At 41.5% G+C, this 21,571-nt stretch overlaps 2 protein-coding genes across 3 annotated transcripts in view; one reads left to right on the top strand and one right to left on the bottom strand.

Annotated features, from left to right (window-relative positions):
• Nucleotides 1–21,571, bottom strand: part of LOC110986820 (sodium-dependent phosphate transport protein 2B-like) — a 369,275-nt gene that overhangs the window by 158,278 nt on the left and 189,426 nt on the right. The window lies entirely within an intron of this gene.
• ppcdc (phosphopantothenoylcysteine decarboxylase) overlaps nucleotides 1–21,571 on the top strand; it is a 72,478-nt gene that overhangs the window by 35,047 nt on the left and 15,860 nt on the right. For both annotated transcript variants that reach the window (XM_022249023.2, XM_022249022.2), the window contains exon 4: nucleotides 19,137–19,265. In XM_022249023.2, the coding sequence (XP_022104715.2) occupies nucleotides 19,137–19,265 (129 nt within the window). The remainder of the gene's footprint in view (nucleotides 1–19,136; nucleotides 19,266–21,571) is intronic.

Genomic DNA, 21,571 nt, shown 5'->3' with positions numbered 1-21,571 from the left:
CAATCAGTGTTTTTTCGGACCCGCATCTCAGGCCTTATCGCAATGTGGAAATTGATCCACTGGCATCTCGTCGGAGCGGTTGTCGCTGAGGCACAACCCACTCGGTTAATATTTCCTTCTAAAGCTTAAGAGCAGAGATGATCTTTGGGAATACATGTATGCATGAAAAGTGTGGGATCTTATCCAGTATTCTGCAGCATGTGCTTGCTGGTGTGCTTACAGGTCATAATTGTAGAAAAATCTTAGTCAAACTTTTTGTAAATGCTGCGTGACTTCAAGGCAGCAAATTCATCCCCGTGGCACAGCGTTTGTGAAGAATGTTCATCCACACTCATCTTTGGGATTAATTACATATGTACTTACACTGCAAAGACGAGCCCAATAAGTGTGGAGATTACATGTACTGTCAACATGAAGTAACCGCTTCTCCATATCTGTGGAACACGCTGATGTAAGTCATGTGAGTTCCTATAAAAAGTTGAAAGATATGTACATGTACATGGCATACATGTACACTGCACATGTACATGGCATACAAGTACATGTACAGTGCATGTACATGTGTTACCGGTACTGGTCTTTCACGCATAGCGCACAGTTTATTCCTTCTTGTTCGTTGTCATAATATCTTGACCTCAACATAATGTTGCCGGGACCCTGGTGAGAAAAGCAAACATGATGATGTGTCCTTTCTGTTGGCGTAAAGTGCGTGTGCTACTGTACATTTCTGTGTTGATGCACATGTACATGGACTGCTATCCGCCGCCATGCTGCATGGTTGCATTTCATTGAATGCGCGAATCCCTGTGACAGCCCACCTGTTTCTTTAAAAAAAAATGTTATTTCTACCATGGCACATTAGCCTACAGGTGTAACCAAATTTTCAAGGAGGCATTTATAATGCTTAAGAGTTATTAATTTTGTATTTTATCGATCATTTTTATAAATGATTTTAGTCTTGATTTTGGGTTTTGGTTTTGGGCTTGTTTGATGACACACGCATTGAATGTGACTCCTGAGTTTCAAGCAAGCAATTTTCATCGAATCTCCAGCGCTGCCATTTATTAATCATTCATTGGCCGCTGTTGTTCAAATGTCACACGTCACCTAATGTACTTGGCCGATGTCTCGCTCAAGTTGTTGTCAACACTACTATGTACCGACAACATGATCAGAGGGTGAGTGGAGCAAAATGACTGATCCAGAAGTGCTGGCTGCTTTGACAATTCCCCCCCCCCACTCTTAAAGGGAGGAATAATCCATGTTGTACTGGTATATGTGCCTTATGTTGACAGTTCACAGTGAGGGATCCAGCATTTACAAATGAGAAGGTGAGGGGAAGAGAATTTCTGTCTTTTTAAGCTATTTACAGTCTAGTGCTTAAGAAGAAATGGGGGTAGGATACCGGGCAAGGAAAAGATGCATAGTACAAATGTATTCATACACAGGTCCTGCTCCCCCCCCCTAAAAAAAGAAAATTAAATGGGAAGGGGGCGCTGGGTACCCCATCTTTGATCTGCTACCGGTTTGTCACAAGCAGATCCAAATATTGTCCAAAATTGTGGTGCAGTGGGCAATATTTGTAGGGGGTACATAGAAATGCTTAAATTCAAATTGTTTTGAAGTACACAGATTGAGCATGCATGCCTTGTCACACTTGGCAGAATTGGGTCTACATTCATGCAAGGCAGTCTCTGGAAATTTGGGCTGTTGTTGGCAATGACACTTGCTGGAGCCACTTTGTATCAGCGCAGCACGTGGGTTGTTAGGGCCATCTGCAGCCACGATTTACGGCCTGCGAAAAGTAATATTTACCAGTACTTACAGTTCATGTACCGGTATGGCTGACACTACCCAGTGCAATGTTGTACTGTGTGTTCAGTTTTGTACAAGTTACATGTACATGCAGATGTACCTCTGGACATTCTGGAAGAGCGTATCTGTAATTGGGCCAATTTCAATTTAACCCCTGGATCTGATAGATTATTGACCGATGATAAGGTACATGTACTGACACATGTATACACTGGCACTGGTATATGTACAAGTGAATATACACAAGGTGTATGTATTATGAAAGCCCCTTGAGCATCTGTAAGCAGATGCCATGTTTTAAAATGCACGCAGCAAATCTCAATGTTTGAAGTCCCTTGTCATATTTGTTTCTTAGGCATGCTGAAGTTTACATGTCTCAGAAGACATCTACATTGTATCCTTGTCTTTACCTCCTGACAGTCACTGTTCTCTCGTCCTGGTGAGTTCCTTTCCCAGGTACCCCTTGCAGCAAAATGTCATCATCCCCCATGGGCTTTATCAGACTGCCTCATTAGTTTCCAAGTTGGGCACATACAGTCCTTGCCACATCCGCATTTAATTTGGAAAGCAATCCATAATGGTTACCCCTCCTCGGAATTCTCGAACATTAGGTTTCATCCTGCCCACTCACCTGTGCTTATCATGATGTTACCTCTTGCAAATTGATATTTTTTTCTTCTGCCACGTTGAGGGACCCACTAATACCAATATATTGGTTTCAGCTGTGAGCCTAAGTTTCAGCAATGGCTTCAAATTTTTTTTTTTTTAGAAAATTGCAGCATTATATAATATGCACAACAACTTTCTACTGAATGTGAAGACCGTTCTTATGCAAATCATATTTGCATAAGTGCAGTAAGAAGAATACACTGTACTTTCATGAGCGGATGGAATGTTCCATTGGGAGTGGAATATTCCATTTGTCACCTGCTTTACATGTGTCTTCAATTTCTTCCCTTGCGCTTACCTGTGATATGTCATCATATATGAACACATGTACATGTATAAGATCTAGGTGAACATGCTCAACATGTGGTAATAAATGAATGATCTTAGGTTACTTGAGGTGCCAGACTGGGTCAAAAGGTTATGAACATGAACTTGAAGTGTCGAAAGCAATGGACATCCACAAACTACATGTACATTTTGGCCGTTTACTTGATTTGAGCTAATTTACCCACGTGCAACCATTTTTCAGAACCGTTGAAAGCAGCATGAACTCTCCTTCGCTTTGTTCAACTAGGCTGACATGTTTTTGTGTTGCATCATGAGATACTTCCCCAAGTCATTGACTTGGGGGTCAGTTACATGTCGGTGCCTCACGGCGAGTAATCGCAAAATGTCACAAGTGCCAAACACGCATGGCAAGGTATTGAGCGCACTGATATCATTCTGGCCTTTGCTTCCTTTACACACCTTTGGCTCAACCATGTTATAGCTGCGTCCTTTTAATAAGCCTTTTGCGAGTTAAATTTGAATAAAATCTGGTATACTGAATTCTTTAAATTCACGTAAACATAACAATTTGAATTTTTAATACTAAAATCACTGTTGCTATACATGTACATGTACATGTACCTTGTGATTAGGGGCAAGCTTTTGGTTAGTTATATACATAAGAGATGCCTTGCAACAATACACACTTTGCAATGGATAAGAAGGGCACAAAGGAATTCCAGTCCATTCCAGAGATGGTGGTCGCTATGCGAAAGCTTTTCCCAAATCACGAGCTACATGTATACCAACAGTGACTTTAGTCTGGGGAATTCAAATTGTTACGTTTATGTGCAATAAGATAACTCGATGTTTAAAACTCGCAAATGGCTTATTAAGCTTTGGAGTAGCAAGATTAGCCCCACAATTAAAAAAACAGGAAACAAGTATTCTGTGGTGAGCCACAATAGCACCTCCACTGTAGAATTTTTTGTAATGGATGCTTGGAAATTTGATTGATCCATTTGTCAATGCAACGGAACATCATCAATTTTTGCAGTGCAGCCACACCATTCATGGGGATGACTGATTCATGGGCACTTGATCAGCAAACCTCCAATCAGACGATGAGGATTCATTCAGACTTTGCATAATTGAATTATAAAAAGAAGACAGCTTTGCTTCCAGTCTTGGTCTCCTTTAGACCAAATTCGCTATGATGTACTGGTACACATATGTACATGTAAATGCATGGTGTCCGGCACATGACCTCAAGACGGTGAAATCTGTGAAAAAGTGCCATAGCAAAATCAGGCATGGAAACTGAAGATTGTGCGATCAATAATTGACTGTAATATACAGGTATGTATGACAGGCCGAGTGTGTCTGATTTTATTTTTAGGAGCCCTCTGGGCAAGATTGCCAAGTCTCTTTACCAACCCTCTAAATTTTTTATAAGCCCACCCGCTATTTCAAACAGTATTCTTCATCTCATAGCCGCATTATAATCTACATGTACACTGTACACGGACATGTGCATGTATCTTGTTTAATGCTGATTTAAAATATTTAAAATCAAACTACACGTCCAAAGGGACACCTCAGAAGGTTGTTTGAACATTTAAAAAAGTCAATTTCCAATATTCCCATAGAAGTGTCTGACCTCCTTGCTGATGGCTCTTGAGATATGCACATGTAGTTGCCAATTTCATACGTGCAGTTTTTGTAGTCAACTCTGAAGAGTGGAAAACATGGTCTGATATTGGGTTGTCATCACGGAGATTGCTTAACCTTTCAAAGTAATCTCTGCAGACTTCATGATTTGCCTTTCCCAAACTGTTCTCAGCCTTTTGCTTGATGGATTCCCGACAAGAAGTCTCCACCTTCTGTCACGTGCTGTAGTGTACATGCACTTTCCTCTGCCCAAGCTATCGGTTGGCCTTTCAGGTCCCTGTAATCAAACACTTCACCACCCCACTGAAGAGTTTTGAAGGGTGAAAAATGTGCTCTCTGGGGCATTGATCTCTGTATAAAATGAAGGTTTAATTAAGATGGATGCTTGCATCTCTGGCTGTGGAGTCCCTGCAGCTTTGAGAGTTGCTGCTCTCAGTAGAGAGTTAACCTGCAAACCTGTAAATTGTATTTTAAAATAGAAGCGACACTTGTTTTCTTCTTAAATCACCCCATCAAGAAAACGCCCGTTGTATGTCCAGTTCTGGAAAATAAAAGAGGAAGATGAATATCATATTAGTTGGTGGCACTGCCCAAGAAATCTTGCTGCTTCTGTTTCCTTGTTTTGTCTGACAGGACTTTCAAAATTTGTTATAGGTGTTTATGCTCCACCGTGCATGATTTGTACCTGCATTATGTGTGAAATCTTTAATACCGTTCCAAGATATCATTTACACTTCATCAACGTAATGACAGGAATTGCCAGAGAACTTTGAAGGATTGAGGCTGAATGCAGTTTTTTTGCATGGATTATCAGAGGATTTTGAAGGATTGAGGCTGGTGCCTTAGCAAAAAGGCCTAGGGTTGGGGTTACTATACCCAGGCTCTCTCCTCCCTTCACTGCATCACACCATAGTGGCCCTTCCAAAAGTCCATATGAATCCATAAAAATCCCATATCAGCATCCAATTTGGCTTTCATGAACTTGTGTGATCATGCGGTCATACCTCCAGCCACAGACCTCATTTCCGAGCCTTTGCATTTTTTATCAGTGTGCCTCACTACAAAGCAAATATGAGTGGTGTGTCATCAAGGGGCAGATGTTGGCTTTGAAATGTGATAAGGACAAAGTGGGCTGGTGAGTGCGTGACTGAGCCATCAGGGGTGTTAGAAACATCAGTAATGATTATTGGCTGCTTTGTGATTCGTGAAATACAAGTAGTGAGGGCATTAAAGCAGAGGACCCACACAGTTCTTTTGGCTATTTTCATGTACATGTAATAAAATTACATGTTCCGGTACATGTACCATTCTCTATCTTGACATCATTGTTATTCTTTTCTATTGCTCTCTTTTCGTCCACCCATTTTCATCTTCCTCATTCTTGTCTTGTTCTCTTTATTCCTCTTCCATCCTTATCCTTGTCTTCAGTTCTCCTCCATCTCATCCTCCTACCCTCATCTTCCTCATTCTTGTCTTGTTCTCTTTATTCCTCTTCCATCTTCATCCTTGTCTTCAGTTCTCCTCCATCTCATCCTCCTACCCTCATCTTCCTCATTCTTGTCTTGTTCTCGTTATTCCTCTTCCATCTTCATCCTTGTCTTCAGTTCTCCTCCATCTCATCCTCCTACCCTCATCTTCCTCATTCTTGTCTTGTTCTCTTTATTCCTCTTCCATCCTCATCCTTGTCTTCAGTTCTCCTCCATCTCATCCTCCTACCCTCATCTTCCTCATTCTTGTCCTGTTCTCTTTATTCCTCTTCCATCCTCATCCTTGTCTTCAGTTCTCCTCCATCTCATCCTCCTACCCTCATCTTCCTCATTCTTGTCCTGTTCTCTTTATTCCTCTTCCATCCTCATCCATGTCTTCAGTTCTCCTCCATCTCATCCTCCTACCCTCATTTTCCTCATTCTTGTCTTGTTCTCTTTATTCCTCTTCCATCCTCATCCATGTCTTCAGTTCTCCTCCATCTCATCCTCCTACCCTCATCTTCCTCATTCTTGTCTTATTCTCTTTATTCCTCTTCCATCCTCATTCTTGTCCTGTTCTCTTTATTCCTCTTCCATCTTCATCCATGTCTTCAGTTCTCCTCCATCTCATCCTCCTACCCTCATCTTCCTCATTCTTGTCCTGTTCTCTTTATTCCTCTTCCATCCTCATCCATGTCTTCAGTTCTCCTCCATCTCATCCTCCTACCCTCATCTTCCTCATTCTTGTCTTGTTCTCTTTATTCCTCTTCCATCCTCATCCTTGTCTTCAGTTCTCCTCCATCTCATCCTCCTACCCTCATCTTCCTCATTCTTGTCCTGTTCTCTTTATTCCTCTTCCATCCTCATCCATGTCTTCAGTTCTCCTCCATCTCATCCTCCTACCCTCATCTTCCTCATTCTTGTCTTGTTCTCTTTATTCCTCTTCAATCCTCATCCTTGTCTTCAGTTCTCCTCCATCTCATCCTCCTACCCTCATCTTCCTCATTCTTGTCTTGTTCTCTTTATTCCTCTTCCATCCTCATCCTTGTCTTCAGTTCTCCTCCATCTCATCCTCCTACCCTCATCTTCCTCATTCTTGTCTTGTTCTCTTTATTCCTCTTCCATCCTCATCCATGTCTTCATTTCTCCTTCATCTCATCCTCCTACCCTCATCTTCCTCATTCTTGTCTTATTTTCTTTATTCCTCTTCCATCCTCATTCTTTTCCTGGTCTCTTTATTCCTCTTCCATCTTCATCCTTGTCTTCAGTTCTCCTTCATCTCATCCTCCTACCCTCATCTTCCTCATTCTTGTCTTATTCTCTTTATTCCTCTTCCATCTTCATCCTTGTCTTCAGTTCTCCTCCATCTCATCCTCCTACCCTCATCTTCCTCCTTCTTGTCTTGTTCTCTTTATTCCTCTTCCATCCTCATCCTTGTCTTCAGTTCTCCTCCTTCTCATCCTCCTACCTTCATCTTCCTCATTCTTGTCTTATTCTCTTTATTCCTCTTCCATCCTCATCCTTGTCTTCAGTTCTCCTCCATCTCATCCTCCTACCCTCATCTTCCTCATTCTTGTCTTGTTCTCTTTATTCCTCTTCCATCTTCATCCTTGTCTTCAGTTCTCCTTCATCTCATCCTCCTACCCTCATCTTCCTCATTCTTGTCTTGTTCTCTTTATTCCTCTTCCATCCTCATCCTTGTCTTCAGTTCTCCATCTCATCCTCCTACCCTCATCTTCCTCATTCTTGTCTTGTTCTCTTTTTTCCTCTTCCATCCTCATCCTTGTCTTCAGTTCTCCTCCTTCTCATCCTCCTACCCTCATCTTCCTCATTCTTGTTTTATTCTTTTTATTCCTCTTCCATCCTCATCCTTGTCTTCAGTTCTCCTCCTTCTCATCCTCCTCCCCTCCTCTTCCTCATTCTTGTCTTGTTCTCTTTATTCCTCCTCCATCTTCATCCTTGTCTTCAGTTCTCCTTCATCTCCTCCTCCTCCCCTCATCTTCCTCATTCTTGTCTTGTTCTCGTTATTCCTCTTCCATCTTCATCCTTGTCTTCAGTTCTCCTCCATCTCATCCTCCTACCCTCATCTTCCTCATTCTTGTCTTGTTCTCTTTATTCCTCTTCCATCTTCATCATTGTCTTCAGTTCTCCTCCATCTCATCCTCCTACCCTCATCTTCCTCATTCTTGTCTTGTTCTCTTTATTCCTCTTCCATCCTCATCCTTGTCTTCAGTTCTCCTCCATCTCATCCTCCTACCCTCATCTTCCTCATTCTTGTCTTGTTCTCTTTATTCCTCTTCCATCCTCATCCTTGTCTTCAGTTCTCCTCCATCTCATCCTCCTACCCTCATCTTCCTCATTCTTGTCTTGTTCTCTTTATTCCTCGTCCATCTTCATCCTTGTCTTCAGTTCTCCTCCATCTCATCCTCCTACCCTCATCTTCCTCATTCTTGTCTTGTTCTCTTTATTCCTCTTCCATCTTCATCCATGTCTTCAGTTCTCCTCCATCTCATCCTCCTACCCTCATCTTCCTCATTCTTGTCTTGTTCTCTTTATTCCTCTTCCATCCTCATCATTGTCTTCAGTTCTCCTCCATCTCATCCTCCTACCCTCATCTTCCTCATTCTTGTCCTGTTCTCTTTATTCCTCTTCCATCCTCATCCTTGTCTTCAGTTCTCCTCCATCTCATCCTCCTACCCTCATCTTCCTCATTCTTTTCTTGTTCTCTTTATTCTTCGTCCATCTTCATCTTTGTCTTCAGTTCTCCTTCATCTCATCCTCCTACCCTCATCTTCCTCATTCTTGTCCTGTTCTCTTTATTCCTCTTCCATCCTCATCCTTGTCTTCAGTTCTCCTCCATCTCATCCTCCTACCCTCATCTTCCTCATTCTTGTCTTGTTCTCTTTATTCCTCTTCCATCCTCATCCTTGTCTTCAGTTCTCCTCCATCTCATCCACCTATCCTCATTTTCCTCATTCTTGTCTTGTTCTCTTTATTCCTCTTCCATCCTCATCCTTGTCTTCAGTTCTCCTCCATCTCATCCTCCTACCCTCATCTTCCTCATTCTTGTCTTGTTCTCTTTATTCCTCGTCCATCTTCATCCTTGTCTTCAGTTTTCCTCCATCTCATCCTCCTACCCTCATCTTTCTCATTCTTGTCTTGTTCTCTTTATTCCTCTTCCATCCTCATCCTTGCCTTCAGTCCTCCTCCATCTCATCCTCCTACCCTCATCTTCCTCATTCTTGTCTTGTTCTCTTTATTCCTCGTCCATCTTCATCCTTGTCTTCAGTTCTCCTCCATCTCATCCTCCTACCCTCATCTTCCTCATTCTTGTCTTCTTCTCTTTATTCCTCTTCCATCTTCATCCATGTCTTCAGTTCTCCTCCATCTCATCCTCCTACCCTCATCTTCCTCATTCTTGTCTTGTTCTCTTTATTCCTCTTCCATCCTCATCATTGTCTTGAGTTCTCCTCCATCTCATCCTGCTAGCCTCCTCTTCCTCATTCTTGTCCTGTTCTCTTTATTCCTCTTCCATCCTCATCCTTGTCTTCAGTTCTCCTCCATCTCATTCTCCTACCCTCATCTTCCTCATTCTTTTCTTGTTCTCTTTATTCTTCGTCCATCTTCATCTTTGTCTTCAGTTCTCCTTCATCTCATCCTCCTACCCTCATCTTCCTCATTCTTGTCTTGTTCTCTTTATTCCTCTTCCATCCTCATCCTTGTCTTCAGTTCTCCTCCATCTCATCCTCCTACCCTCATTTTCCTCATTCTTGTCTTGTTCTCTTTATTCCTCTTCTATCCTCATCCTTGTCTTCAGTTCTCCTCCATCTCATCCACCTACCCTCATCTTCCTCATTCTTGTCTTGTTCTCTTTATTCCTCTTCCATCCTCATCCTTGTCTTCAGTTCTCCTCCATCTTATCCTCCTACCCTCATCTTCCTCATTCTTGTCTTGTTCTCTTTATTCCTCTTCCATCCCCATCCTTGTCTTCAGTTCTCCTCCATCTCATCTTCCTACCCTCATCTTCCTCATTCTTGTCTTGTTCTCTTTATTCCTCGTCCATCTTCATCCTTGTCTTCAGTTCTCCTCCATCTCATCCTCCTACCCTCATCTTCCTCATTCTTTTCTTGTTCTCTTTATTCTTCGTCCATCTTCATCCTTGTCTTCAGTTCTCCTTCATCTCATCCTCATCTTCCTCATTCTTGTCTTGTTCTCTTTATTCCTCTTCCATCCTCATCCTTGTCTTCAGTTCTCCTCCATCTCATCCTCCTACCCTCATCTTCCTCATTCTTGTCTTGTTCTCTTTATTCCTCTTCCATCTTCATCCTTGTCTTCAGTTCTCCTTCATCTCATCCTCCTACCCTCATCTTCCTCATTCTTGTCTTGTTCTCTTTATTCCTTTTCCATCCTCATCCTTGTCTTCAGTTCTCCTCCATCTCATCCTCCTACCCTCATCTTCCTCATTCTTGTCTTATTCTCTTTATTCCTCTTCCATCCTCATCCTTGTCTTCAGTTCTCCTCCATATCATCCTTCTACCCTCATCTTCCTCATTCTTGTCTTATTCTCTTTATTCCTCTTCCATCCTCATCCTTTTCTTCAGTTCTCCTCCATCTCATCCTCCTACCCTCATCTTCCTCATTCTTGTCTTATTCTCTTTATTCCTCTTCCATCCTCATCCTTGTCTTCAGTTCTCCTCCATCTCATCCTCCTACCCTCATCTTCCTCATTCTTGTCTTGTTCTCTTTATTCCTCTTCCATCCTCATCCTTGTCTTCAGTTCTCCTCCATCTCATCCTCCTACCCTCATCTTCCTCATTCTTCTCTTGTTCTCTTTATTCCTCTTCCATCCTCATCCTTGTCTTCAGTTCTCCTCCATCTCATCCTCCTACCCTCATCTTCCTCATTCTTGTCTTGTTCTCTTTATTCCTCTTCCATCCCCATCCTTGTCTTCAGTTCTCCTCCATCTCATCTTCCTACCCTCATCTTCCTCATTCTTGTCTTGTTCTCTTTATTCCTCGTCCATCTTCATCCTTGTCTTCAGTTCTCCTCCATCTCATCCTCCTACCCTCATCTTCCTCATTCTTTTCTTGTTCTCTTTATTCTTCGTCCATCTTCATCCTTGTCTTCAGTTCTCCTTCATCTCATCCTCATCTTCCTCATTCTTGTCTTGTTCTCTTTATTCCTCTTCCATCCTCATCCTTGTCTTCAGTTCTCCTCCATCTCATCCTCCTACCCTCATCTTCCTCATTCTTGTCTTGTTCTCTTTATTCCTCTTCCATCTTCATCCTTGTCTTCAGTTCTCCTTCATCTCATCCTCCTACCCTCATCTTCCTCATTCTTGTCTTGTTCTCTTTATTCCTTTTCCATCCTCATCCTTGTCTTCAGTTCTCCTCCATCTCATCCTCCTACCCTCATCTTCCTCATTTTTGTCTTATTTTCTTTATTCCTCTTCCATCCTCATCCTTGTCTTCAGTTCTCCTCCATCTCATCCTTCTACCCTCATCTTCCTCATTCTTGTCTTATTCTCTTTATTCCTCTTCCATTCTCATCCTTGTCTTCATTTCTCCTCCATCTCATCCTCCTACCCTCATCTTCCTCATTCTTGTCTTATTCTCTTTATTCCTCTTCCATCCTCATCCTTGTCTTCAGTTCTCCTTCATCTCATCCTCCTACCCTCATCTTCCTCATTCTTGTCTTGTTCTCTTTATTCCTCTTCCATCCTCATCCTTGTCTTCAGTTCTCCTCCTTCTCATCCTCCTACCTTCATCTTCCTCATTCTTGTCTTGTTCTCTTTATTCCTCTTCCATCCTCATCCTTGTCTTCAGTTCTCCTCCATCTCATCCTCCTACCCTCATCTTCCTCATTCTTGTCTTGTTCTCTTTATTCCTCTTCCATCCCGATCCTTGTCTTCAGTTCTCCTCCATCTCATCTTCCTAGCCTCATCTTCCTCATTCTTTTCTTGTTCTCTTTATTCTTCGTCCATCTTCATCCTTGTCTTCAGTTCTCCTTCATCTCATCCTCATCTTCCTCATTCTTGTCTTGTTCTCTTTATTCCTCTTCCATCCTCATCCTTGTCTTCAGTTCTCCTCCATCTCATCCTCCTACCCTCATCTTCCTCATTCTTGTCTTGTTCTCTTTATTCCTCTTCCATCTTCATCCTTGTCTTCAGTTCTCCTCCATCTCATCCTCCTACCCTCATCTTCCTCATTCTTGTCTTGTTCTCTTTATTCCTCTTCCATCCTCATCCTTGTCTTCAGTTCTCCTCCATCTCATCCTCCTACCCTCATCTTCCTCATTCTTGTCTTATTCTCTTTATTCCTCTTCCATCCTCATCCTTGTCTTCAGTTCTCCTCCATCTCATCCTCCTACCCTCATCTTCCTCATTCTTGTCTTATTCTCTTTATTCCTCTTCCATCCTCATCCTTGTCTTCAGTTCTCCTCCATCTCATCCTCCTACCCTCATCTTCCTCATTCTTGTCTTGTTCTCTTTATTCCTCTTCCATCTTCATCCTTGTTTTCAGTTCTCCTCCATCTCATCCTCCTACCCTCATCTTCCTCATTCTTGTCTTGTTCTCTTTATTCCTCTTCCATCTTCATCCTTGTCTTCAGTTCTCCTCCATCTCATCCTCCTACCCTCATTTTCCTCATTCTTGTCTTATTCTCTTTATTCCCTTCCATCTTCATCCTTGTCTTTAGTTCAGTATATTGTGTTTCCCTGGTCCCTTATCATTGACTTGAATGTGATCCTCTGCTCATTTTTTTAATCCCCTTGCTGTACACAATTGCAGCATCACCATCATCATTTACTGCCAGCCAATCTTTTCTGCCTTGACATTTCATTCCCGGCTCCATTTACATCTGATTTGTATTGATTTTTTTCTGCCGCTCTCATCCAACCCTCCCCCCCTTTTTGCTCCAACACAGAGTCCCTTCAGTCTGGCTCCAGCTCGATAAAATGCGAAAGACTTAAATCACCATCTGGCAATGAATTGCTCTTAACGAGTCGATAATGCTTTGCGAGTCACTGTAATTTATTGTGTTTGGCAACTGCACTTCCGGACCTTCCCGGAATACCACAAATTCTATCGCGGCTAATGCAGTCTTACACCACAAATTCTCCCCCCCCACCCACTATCTAACAAAGCACAAGCAGCCAATCAGCGTAATCTAATCTATTAATCTGTCAATCCATATCTCAATATCAGATGTATCTTTCTCCATTGAACATCCAGGAGTAGTGTCTTTGCAAATAGGGAGTGCACAGGCTGTTGTGTGTCCATGCCGCAGTCAACAGATGAGGCATACATAATTTCACATTATTCATAAAATAAATTATTAAAGGAGGCATTTGCCCCCATCAGCCAGATATATTCGCATCGTTTGTTAACAACTATTCAACACATTCATCGCCGCCCTTTAAGTCACAAGGAATTGCAGCTTGTACTGAGCATCAAACTAAGAAAACTTCACGAGTCAAATATCAGTTTCACTTGCAATGAAATTTCGACATCTATTTTCATCAGTTAATTTTGAAACTGTAGTTTTTTGTGGAAAAGTGGGTTTTTTCCTTGTTGATACTCAGATATTCCAAATAACAGGTGCAAATTATGCAGTGCACCTGTCGCTTTGAGGAAATTTATGCAAACAGCAGAATACGGGCGATTCACAATAGTGCCCCTCTAAGAGTTTGCAACGCATTGGCCAATCACGACGCGTGAAATCTGTCGACCCTTTCCGAACGCGCAATAGGTCGACAGATTTCACGCATCGTGATTGGCCAACGCGTTGCAAACTCTTGGAGGCGCACTATTGCGAATCGCCCGTATTGAGCTGAGAAGGTCCAATTCCCTCAGCTCAAATTAATGCCTCACTTTTTCCTGAGCGCCTCTCACTTCTGCATCCTTCTTGGTGTGTGACAAAAATGCAGTGTCCTGATCATTTGTAGATTTTCATACCAACATGAAATTCTTCAATTCTTGGAGTGAGGATTTTGCATTTGTAGTTCCCTTGCTTATGAGAAGACACAACTTGAGTAGATATGTCTCACTTGTGCTCTAAAATTGAGAAGTGTGCTGTGCATTTAAGAAGCCAAGCAATTTATTTGTCAAATCCGCATTGAGTGCCACATGGTCATGCTCGCTGGTTTCATCAATAATGGGTAAAATCCCGATCATTGCGACTCATTTTCTAAGACAATTCTTTGCATGGTACCACTCCAAAATCTGATATCCCTAACGAAAAGGCCCACGCATTGTTTTTTTAATTTTTTATTTGGGAGGGGGGGTTGCGCCTTTAGGACCCTGTTTTTCATTTGAGATTAGAAACTTTTGAATTTTTCCACTCATATTGTAATATGCATGCACATGATGATGGCTGTAAAGCTTGGCATCACATAGAATTTGCCATATCTGGTTGTGTACTTTCAGAAAGGCAGAAGCGTCAGACCGAATTATTGATCGGGCCCGCGAGCCAAAAAGATAAACCCCAGCCGATTTGCAAAAAGCAACCAACTAATTATACATGTACACGGGTGTGATATTAACTTGGATCTGCTGGGTAATAAATCATACACTACTTGTTTCGCTGCAGCGTGGGCTGATGGAGAATTGTTTGCAGGTCGTTCAGCTGCTCTAGCTTGTTTATGTGGGCATCAGGGATGCTCGGTTGGAAAAACAAATAATTATAATATTTGCCAAGTGATGTGTACATGTATATTAAGGCTAGAGTGCAACTGTATCCTGGTAATACGTCTTTGAGGACTTCTTGTAGAGTGAAATTTTTACTTCGGTGATGAGCTTGTCCCAAGTGGTGAATGGTTTCGCTGTCTGCATTTAGACATTATGGTCAACATGAAGTCCTTATCACATGAGCCTCTTTATTCCCCTCTAACCACTGAAACCCCCTGCAGTTTAGGAATCAGCCTGAAAAGCCCTGGAAAAAAGATTTGTTTTGTTTTGTTTTTTGGTACTCGTTGCATAGGCGCGCATTTATAATGGAGATCAGTGGCGCATTTGACACGGAGCACACTGAGTACGCATAACAAATTTATTCTTTAATGTATGGTCTTTGCGTACACGCGGAGCGCTTGCAATAACCTGCTTGGAAAACTTACAACCATCTGTCTTTCTTTGGCTACTTGGGGGTGCACTTCAACTCAGGGCAGATAATATTCGTAACAGATGTTCCTGGCTTGTTCAGGTCCATTCAGTTCCTGATTTATTTACTGTAATTTGAAATTGACTACAGTATAACTTCACTGATAGTTTTTGGAATTCTGCTCATGAATCTGAAATTCAAATTGCAGGCACTGGTATCATAGTAATATCAAATTTTTTTGAGTTTTGTCCTGAAAAAAATTCGAGAAGCAGGAGGTAGATCAAGAGTTCATTCACATACCGGTACCCTTAACTGCCAAACAACGGCCGTTTAATTTTCTCCAGACCGCATCTCAGGAAAACCGGAATTGTCCACAAGGTTAGCTTTTCTGCATCACTCTAAGAATCATGTACATGTATTTGGAGTTAACTTCAATTGGTGGAAACTTGAATTTTCTAAATTTATGAATCCAGATTTTTTCAGGGGCATGTGTCATTTTTTTAAAAAATAGTTAAGTGTCTAATTACCCTCTGAAAGGTCAAGTTCATTTTAGTCACAGCCTTTCTGTGAGTATAAGGTGTGTATCCTACAGGCTGCATCCAAATCTGTTGTCTAGACTGAGCAAGGTGTTGGTCTTCACTCCGTTGGAAACACTTGGACACATGCAGACATTAGACCTATCATTAGCTCTGGAAGCCTGTTTCAGGCACAACTGTACTCATGTTTTTATCTGTTCAACGAAATTCAGCATAAATTATAGCGATTTGGCTGGTAACCAATTTGCTTTATACTGAGCAGCACCTGCAGATTGGCCTTGAGCGGGCCACCTGCATGTTACTTTACATGTACATGTACTTCTCACTTGCAATATTCTTGGCATTTTGGCTTTGAACCTTATGGCAAATAGGTTCTTTATTTAAGAAAACAGACCGTGTCTGTTTAAAGACAGGCAGGGATATCAAACTGAGGCATGTTACCTGTTTCTTTCTTTCTTTGTTTGTTGGGGTGTTGGGGTGTTTGTTTGTTTGTTTGTTTGTTTGTTTGTTTGTTTGTTTGTTTGTTTGTTTGTTTGTTTGTTTTTTCAATCTTGCCATTTTTAAAACTTTTGCCCTGACTTTGTATGTACCAGTAACTCTTTAGATTAATTCATTCAGCAATCAAGTTTATAATGGTGCCTGTATAATAATTCCATGCCTGCGAGTGTCCTCTATTGTTAGGGTGGGGAGGGAGCAGAGCCAGACACTACATTGGGCCTACACCACAGAGCTCATGAAGAAAATGTGCATTGCTTTTTCCGATACATACATGTACAAGTATGGAAACAGTGTACAGCCATGACTTTAAGTTTTTACATGTATTTTAAGTAAGATTTTAAACTTTGCATGGTGGAAGTCGTATATATGGTAAGAAATTGTGGCTGCACCGTGGGATGTATCTCTTCAAGAATACAATGTACATGTAGGTATGGTTATGAAAAGAACCCCACCCCTTCTTGAAGAGATAGATGAACCCCACCTCTTCTTGCAGAGATAGATGAACCCCACCTCTTCTTAAAAGAGATAGATGAACCCCACCTCTTCTTGAAGAGATAGATGAACCCCACCTCTTCTTGAAGAGATAGATAAACCCCACCTCTTCTTAAAAGAGATAGATGAACCCCACCTCTTCTTGAAGAGATAGATCAACCCCACCTCTTCTTGAAGAGATAGATGAACCCCACCTCTTCTTGAAGAGATAGATCAACCCCACCTCTTCTTGAAGAGATAGATGAACCCCACCTCTTCTTGAAGAGATAGATCAACCCCACCTCTTCTTGAAGAGATAGATGAACCCCACCTCTTCTTGAAGAAATAGATGAACCCCACCTCTTCTTGAAGAGATAGATGAACCCCACCTCTTCTTAAAAGAGATAGATGAACCCCACCTCTTCTTAAAAGAGATAGATGAACCCCACCTCTTCTTGAAGAGATAGATGAACCCCACCTCTTCTTGAAGAGATAGATAAACCCCACCTCTTCTTGAAGAGATAGATGAACCCCACCTCTTCTTAAAAGAGATAGATGAACCCCACCTCTTCTTGAAGAGATAGATGAACCCCACCTCTTCTTGAAGACTGAGATAGATGAACCCCACCTCTTCTTGAAGAGATAGATAAACCCCACCTCTTCTTGAAGACTGAGATAGATGAACCCCACCTCTTCTTGAAGAGATAGATAAACCCCACCTCTTCTTGAAGAGATAGATGAACCCCACCTCTTCTTGCAGAGATAGATGAACCCCACCTCTTTTTGAAGAGATAGATGAACACCACCTCTTCTTGAAGATCCCACGGTATACCTGCAAAGCCTTAATATAATATACAGGTACCAGTATATCGTATATGGTTTGTTCTCTATTTTTGCTGCTGCTTTAGATGTTGGAAAGTTCATGGAATTAACAATAACCCCAAGAATCCACAATAGTGGACCATGGGGGTTTCCCACTGCCAAATAAGGGGGGTTATTACATGGCCCATATCCCTCCTGTCTGTGCCTTAATTGGTAACTGATCAAAGGAAACACCATTAACACAGACCATCCCTGCACAGACTGCCACTTAGTCAATGTACTGTCCTGTAGAGAGCCCACTGCCCCAGTGGCAATTTACTAATCTAATTACCACATCAGACTATAAACAAACTGGGGGCCAGGCCCTAGCTCAAGTAGACTGCAATGAGTAATTGGATAATGTTAACTCCCAACAAGAAGGCTTGTGTGAAAAGAGCCACTCAAGCAGGTAATGCTCGCCTAGGGGATTTGGGTCAGGGCCTGTCCTGGGGTGTTTGGTTAAATCAGGTCAAGGCAAAAGGCATCTGGGATGAGTAACTCTATATGTGCAGGATTAAACAGGAATGAAGGTTATGATGGAAGATGGAGTCTGGATTCTTAATTACTATCATGAGGGGTGCACTGAAGTGACTGAACTAATTCAAGCTCCATTGAAAACAGTGTAAAATCAACAAAGTTTGGAGCCCAATTGCAGGCAACTGAAGTCCCTGAGGCGTCTCATACAATTTACAAACAACAATGAGTTGTTTGGTCCTTTAGATTTTATTTGATTTTCAAATTTTAGTTGGTTCACCAATGAATTTTTTACTTATCTGCCCAAAACAAACTCACCCCCCAAAAAGTGAATGTTCCCAAGTCTTCTCAGCAGCCATTTTTCAAATGACATCCTTCACCTTCTCAGGCTCTTCTGACAAATTTTCAATCACATTTTTGTCTGCTTTCCCCCAGATGGGGGTCCCTGAATCTACAGAGATGATTCTAAGTCATACTTACACAATCCCACAATTTCTTGGCCCACACAGACCCCTCTTTTCGAAAGAATTTGTAGGGGTACATTTTAAGCACCTCGGCCTTGCGGAGAATTTTCCTTAATTTGGAACACTGCACCCTGATGTGCTAATATGGAGTTTCATGTTTTTAGTATGGAGATGTAGCAGCAAGAATAGTTAGATTCTACACACACAATATAGCATCAGAGATGCTATATTGTGCATCAGATGCATCAGAGGGACCAGTCTTTTAAAGAAGAAAAGCAAGGGAAGATTGTAGAAGAGTTATATATAACGGTTTTGCCCTTACCCAACGTATATTAAAAATATATAAAAATATACAAAAATACATCTTGAAAATTGTAGAAGAGGCTGGTTTGAATTATTACTCACGTGTAGGGTACATGTATACGTGTATGTTTATAGTGAATGCCAACCCTCTGAGCAGCCACACCCACAAAGTAAGACTTTTTTCTCCACGCCGTCAGCCTTTTGTCACTGGGTCAGTTCCCGGTCATGCCTGAACCTGTACACTGTTTTATGGTAGCTAATACAACTCTCAGAAGACGTAGATTCCATCTCTATCTACATTTTTTCATTATGCTGCTGTGGAAGTACGGTAATACCAGTCACAACCCAAACAGCCATGACCAGTCAGCACATGTCTGTAAACAATGAGATAGGGGTCCAGACCAGTAAATAAGTTGCCATAGACAACAGTGATGTCCATCAACTTCACCAAAACTTCTTCTATTTGTAAGATTCGGTAACATTTTTGGCATTGTGTCCCATGCAACAACATTCAGTACTTGATGTTCTTTCTTTTCATGATCCAGATGTGGAAGAACCGCGATGATCCCGTCTTACACATCGAGCTGCGGCGACGCGCCGACCTCCTCGTCATAGCACCACTCGATGCCAACACCCTTGCCAAAGTTGCCAACGGCATTTGTGACAATCTCGTGGTAGGTACAGTATCTCGTGTGCTTCTATAGGAAAGGATTCCAAGGACTTTGCAGCCCACTTTGCAGAGGGAGGCAGGGCTATACATGTAGGGTTGGAGAAGAACAGTCAGTTTTATCTACCTGAAACTTGTATGGGATCAGCTAATAATGCGGATGGAACACTGTCCTCAATCCATGGAGATGCTCCAACCGGGTGTCTGATTTCAGAGGATTTTTGACAGTAAGGGTTAACCAATAGTACATGTAACATGTGTGTAAGAGGACAAAATGTTGATTTCAGCACCTGCACATACCAGGAGTCGTCTTTTTATTGATTTGCAATATGATAATTAATAATAATTTATTATGTTTCTTGTGCGCCCTCTCCATCTGGGAATGTTAAAAGGCACAATTACAAAGTTACATAAAAGTTACGATAAGAATTCATTACAATTACAGTTAAATACAAAATCATTTTAGTCTAAAAGATATAAGAAAAATAGGACTAGGCAAATAAGTGAGTTCGCACAGTACACATGAAAGCTTAAAATCACACGGCAAACAAAATTATGGACCAGAGCTCATTCTAACAAAGAGGACCCTTCAACTGGACACACAAAAAAACTAAATAAAGTCAAAATAGACACCAGCAGAAAACACAGTTAAAGATAAACAGCGGGTAAAACTGAGTATTTTAAGACCCAAATGCCTGTTTGAACAAGTGGGTTTTCAGTTGTTTTTTCAATTACCCAACGATTCAACCCCCCGTATTACAGGCCTCAGTGCATGCCACAACTTTAGGGCAACTGAAGCAAAAGCCCGATCACCAAAAGGATGTAGCATGCTATCCCTAGTATACTCAAGTAATATTTCACTTGTTGACCTCAAACTATAAGCATGTTGGTTTCTAACAGTAAAAAGGTCACACAGATAATCAGGCGCTGAGGAGTAAATACATTTAAAAACGAGCAGTGAAATTTTAAACATGACACAAAATTTGGCCGGCAACCAGTGCAAATCTTTAAGTATAGGGGTAATGTGACAACGTCTATTTACATTTACAACCAGTCTTGCCGCAGCATTTTGAACTCCTTGTAATTTGGCAAGTTGAACATGTGGCAAGCCATAAAACAGGCTATTACAATAATCCAACTGGCTAGTGATGAAGGCATGAATTAAAATCAGGTACATGTAAATGAGTGTCAATGATATCAAATAACCTTGAGGAGTACATGATGAACAACAGGGGTCCAGGACAGGAACCTTGTGGAACACCACGGGTAAGATCAAACTTGTTTGACTGGAATCCCTGTATCAGTACACTTTGACTTCTGCTGGTAAGATAAGATGAGAACCAATCCAGTGCTAGACCACATATGCCAAATTTGGACCGTGCCAACTTAACAAAATAGTGTGACCAACAGTATCAAACGTAGCACTTAAGTCTAGTAAAATAAGCAGAACAACATGCTGACTGTTCATTTTCATAAGATAGGCAGACTGAAGTGGCGGATGCAGTTTATTAACAGTTAAATAATCATGCACTTGGTTAAAAACAGCCCTTTCAGTCAATTTTGACACAAATGAAAGATTGCCAACCGGCCGGTAGTTTTCCAACACCGGCTCAAGATTATGCTTTTTCAAAATTGGTATTACTAAGGACTGCTTCCATTCAGTGGGAAAAGTGCCAGAAGTAAGCGAACTATTGTAAAGTAAAACCTCAATACAATCAGCCACTACAGCTGTTGGCATAGGATCAAGAAAGCAAGATTAAAGGGCTAAATCCTTAATAAGGTTTCTCACATCTAATTCAGAAAGTGCTGAAAAACAATCCTTATGACATCCAGAATATACACCAGAATTGGAAACATGCTCAAATGATCTATCAACCAGCCTGTCAAGTTTAGCATGAATTTTACTAATTGTCCCTATGAAAAACCGACCCATTTCATTCGCAAATGAAACTCTGTCTTTAGAAAAAGGTAACAGAGAGTTACATGTAATATCTTTCCTGAGAAGAGATTTTGTAACCTGGAACAGCTTTTTGGCACTAGAGCAATTCTCATTTATGATATTTTGATAAAAGTCCTGTCTCGCCCTTGCCATTAAGTTAACAGCAAAATTCCTCCTTGCCTTGTAAATGTTCAAGTCTGAGACTGCTCTTGTGCGGCGCCATTTACGTTCAGCCTGCCTCCTGGCAATCTTGGCAGCCTTGATGTCACTGTAGTGCCAGGGTACAAGGGGCCTGACCGTAATGGTTTTGGTGCGAAGAGGAGCACGCTTATTGAACACTTCAGCAAGGGTTGCATCATAACTTGCAACCAACT

Source organism: Acanthaster planci, linkage group LG05 (assembly GCF_054643075.1).
Source record: "Acanthaster planci isolate LZ-2023a linkage group LG05, COTS_SCS, whole genome shotgun sequence".
Lineage (NCBI taxonomy): Eukaryota > Metazoa > Echinodermata > Asteroidea > Valvatida > Acanthasteridae > Acanthaster > Acanthaster planci.
Note: the sequence above shows the minus strand (reverse complement) of the source record. Positions and strands in the feature narration are given on the sequence as shown.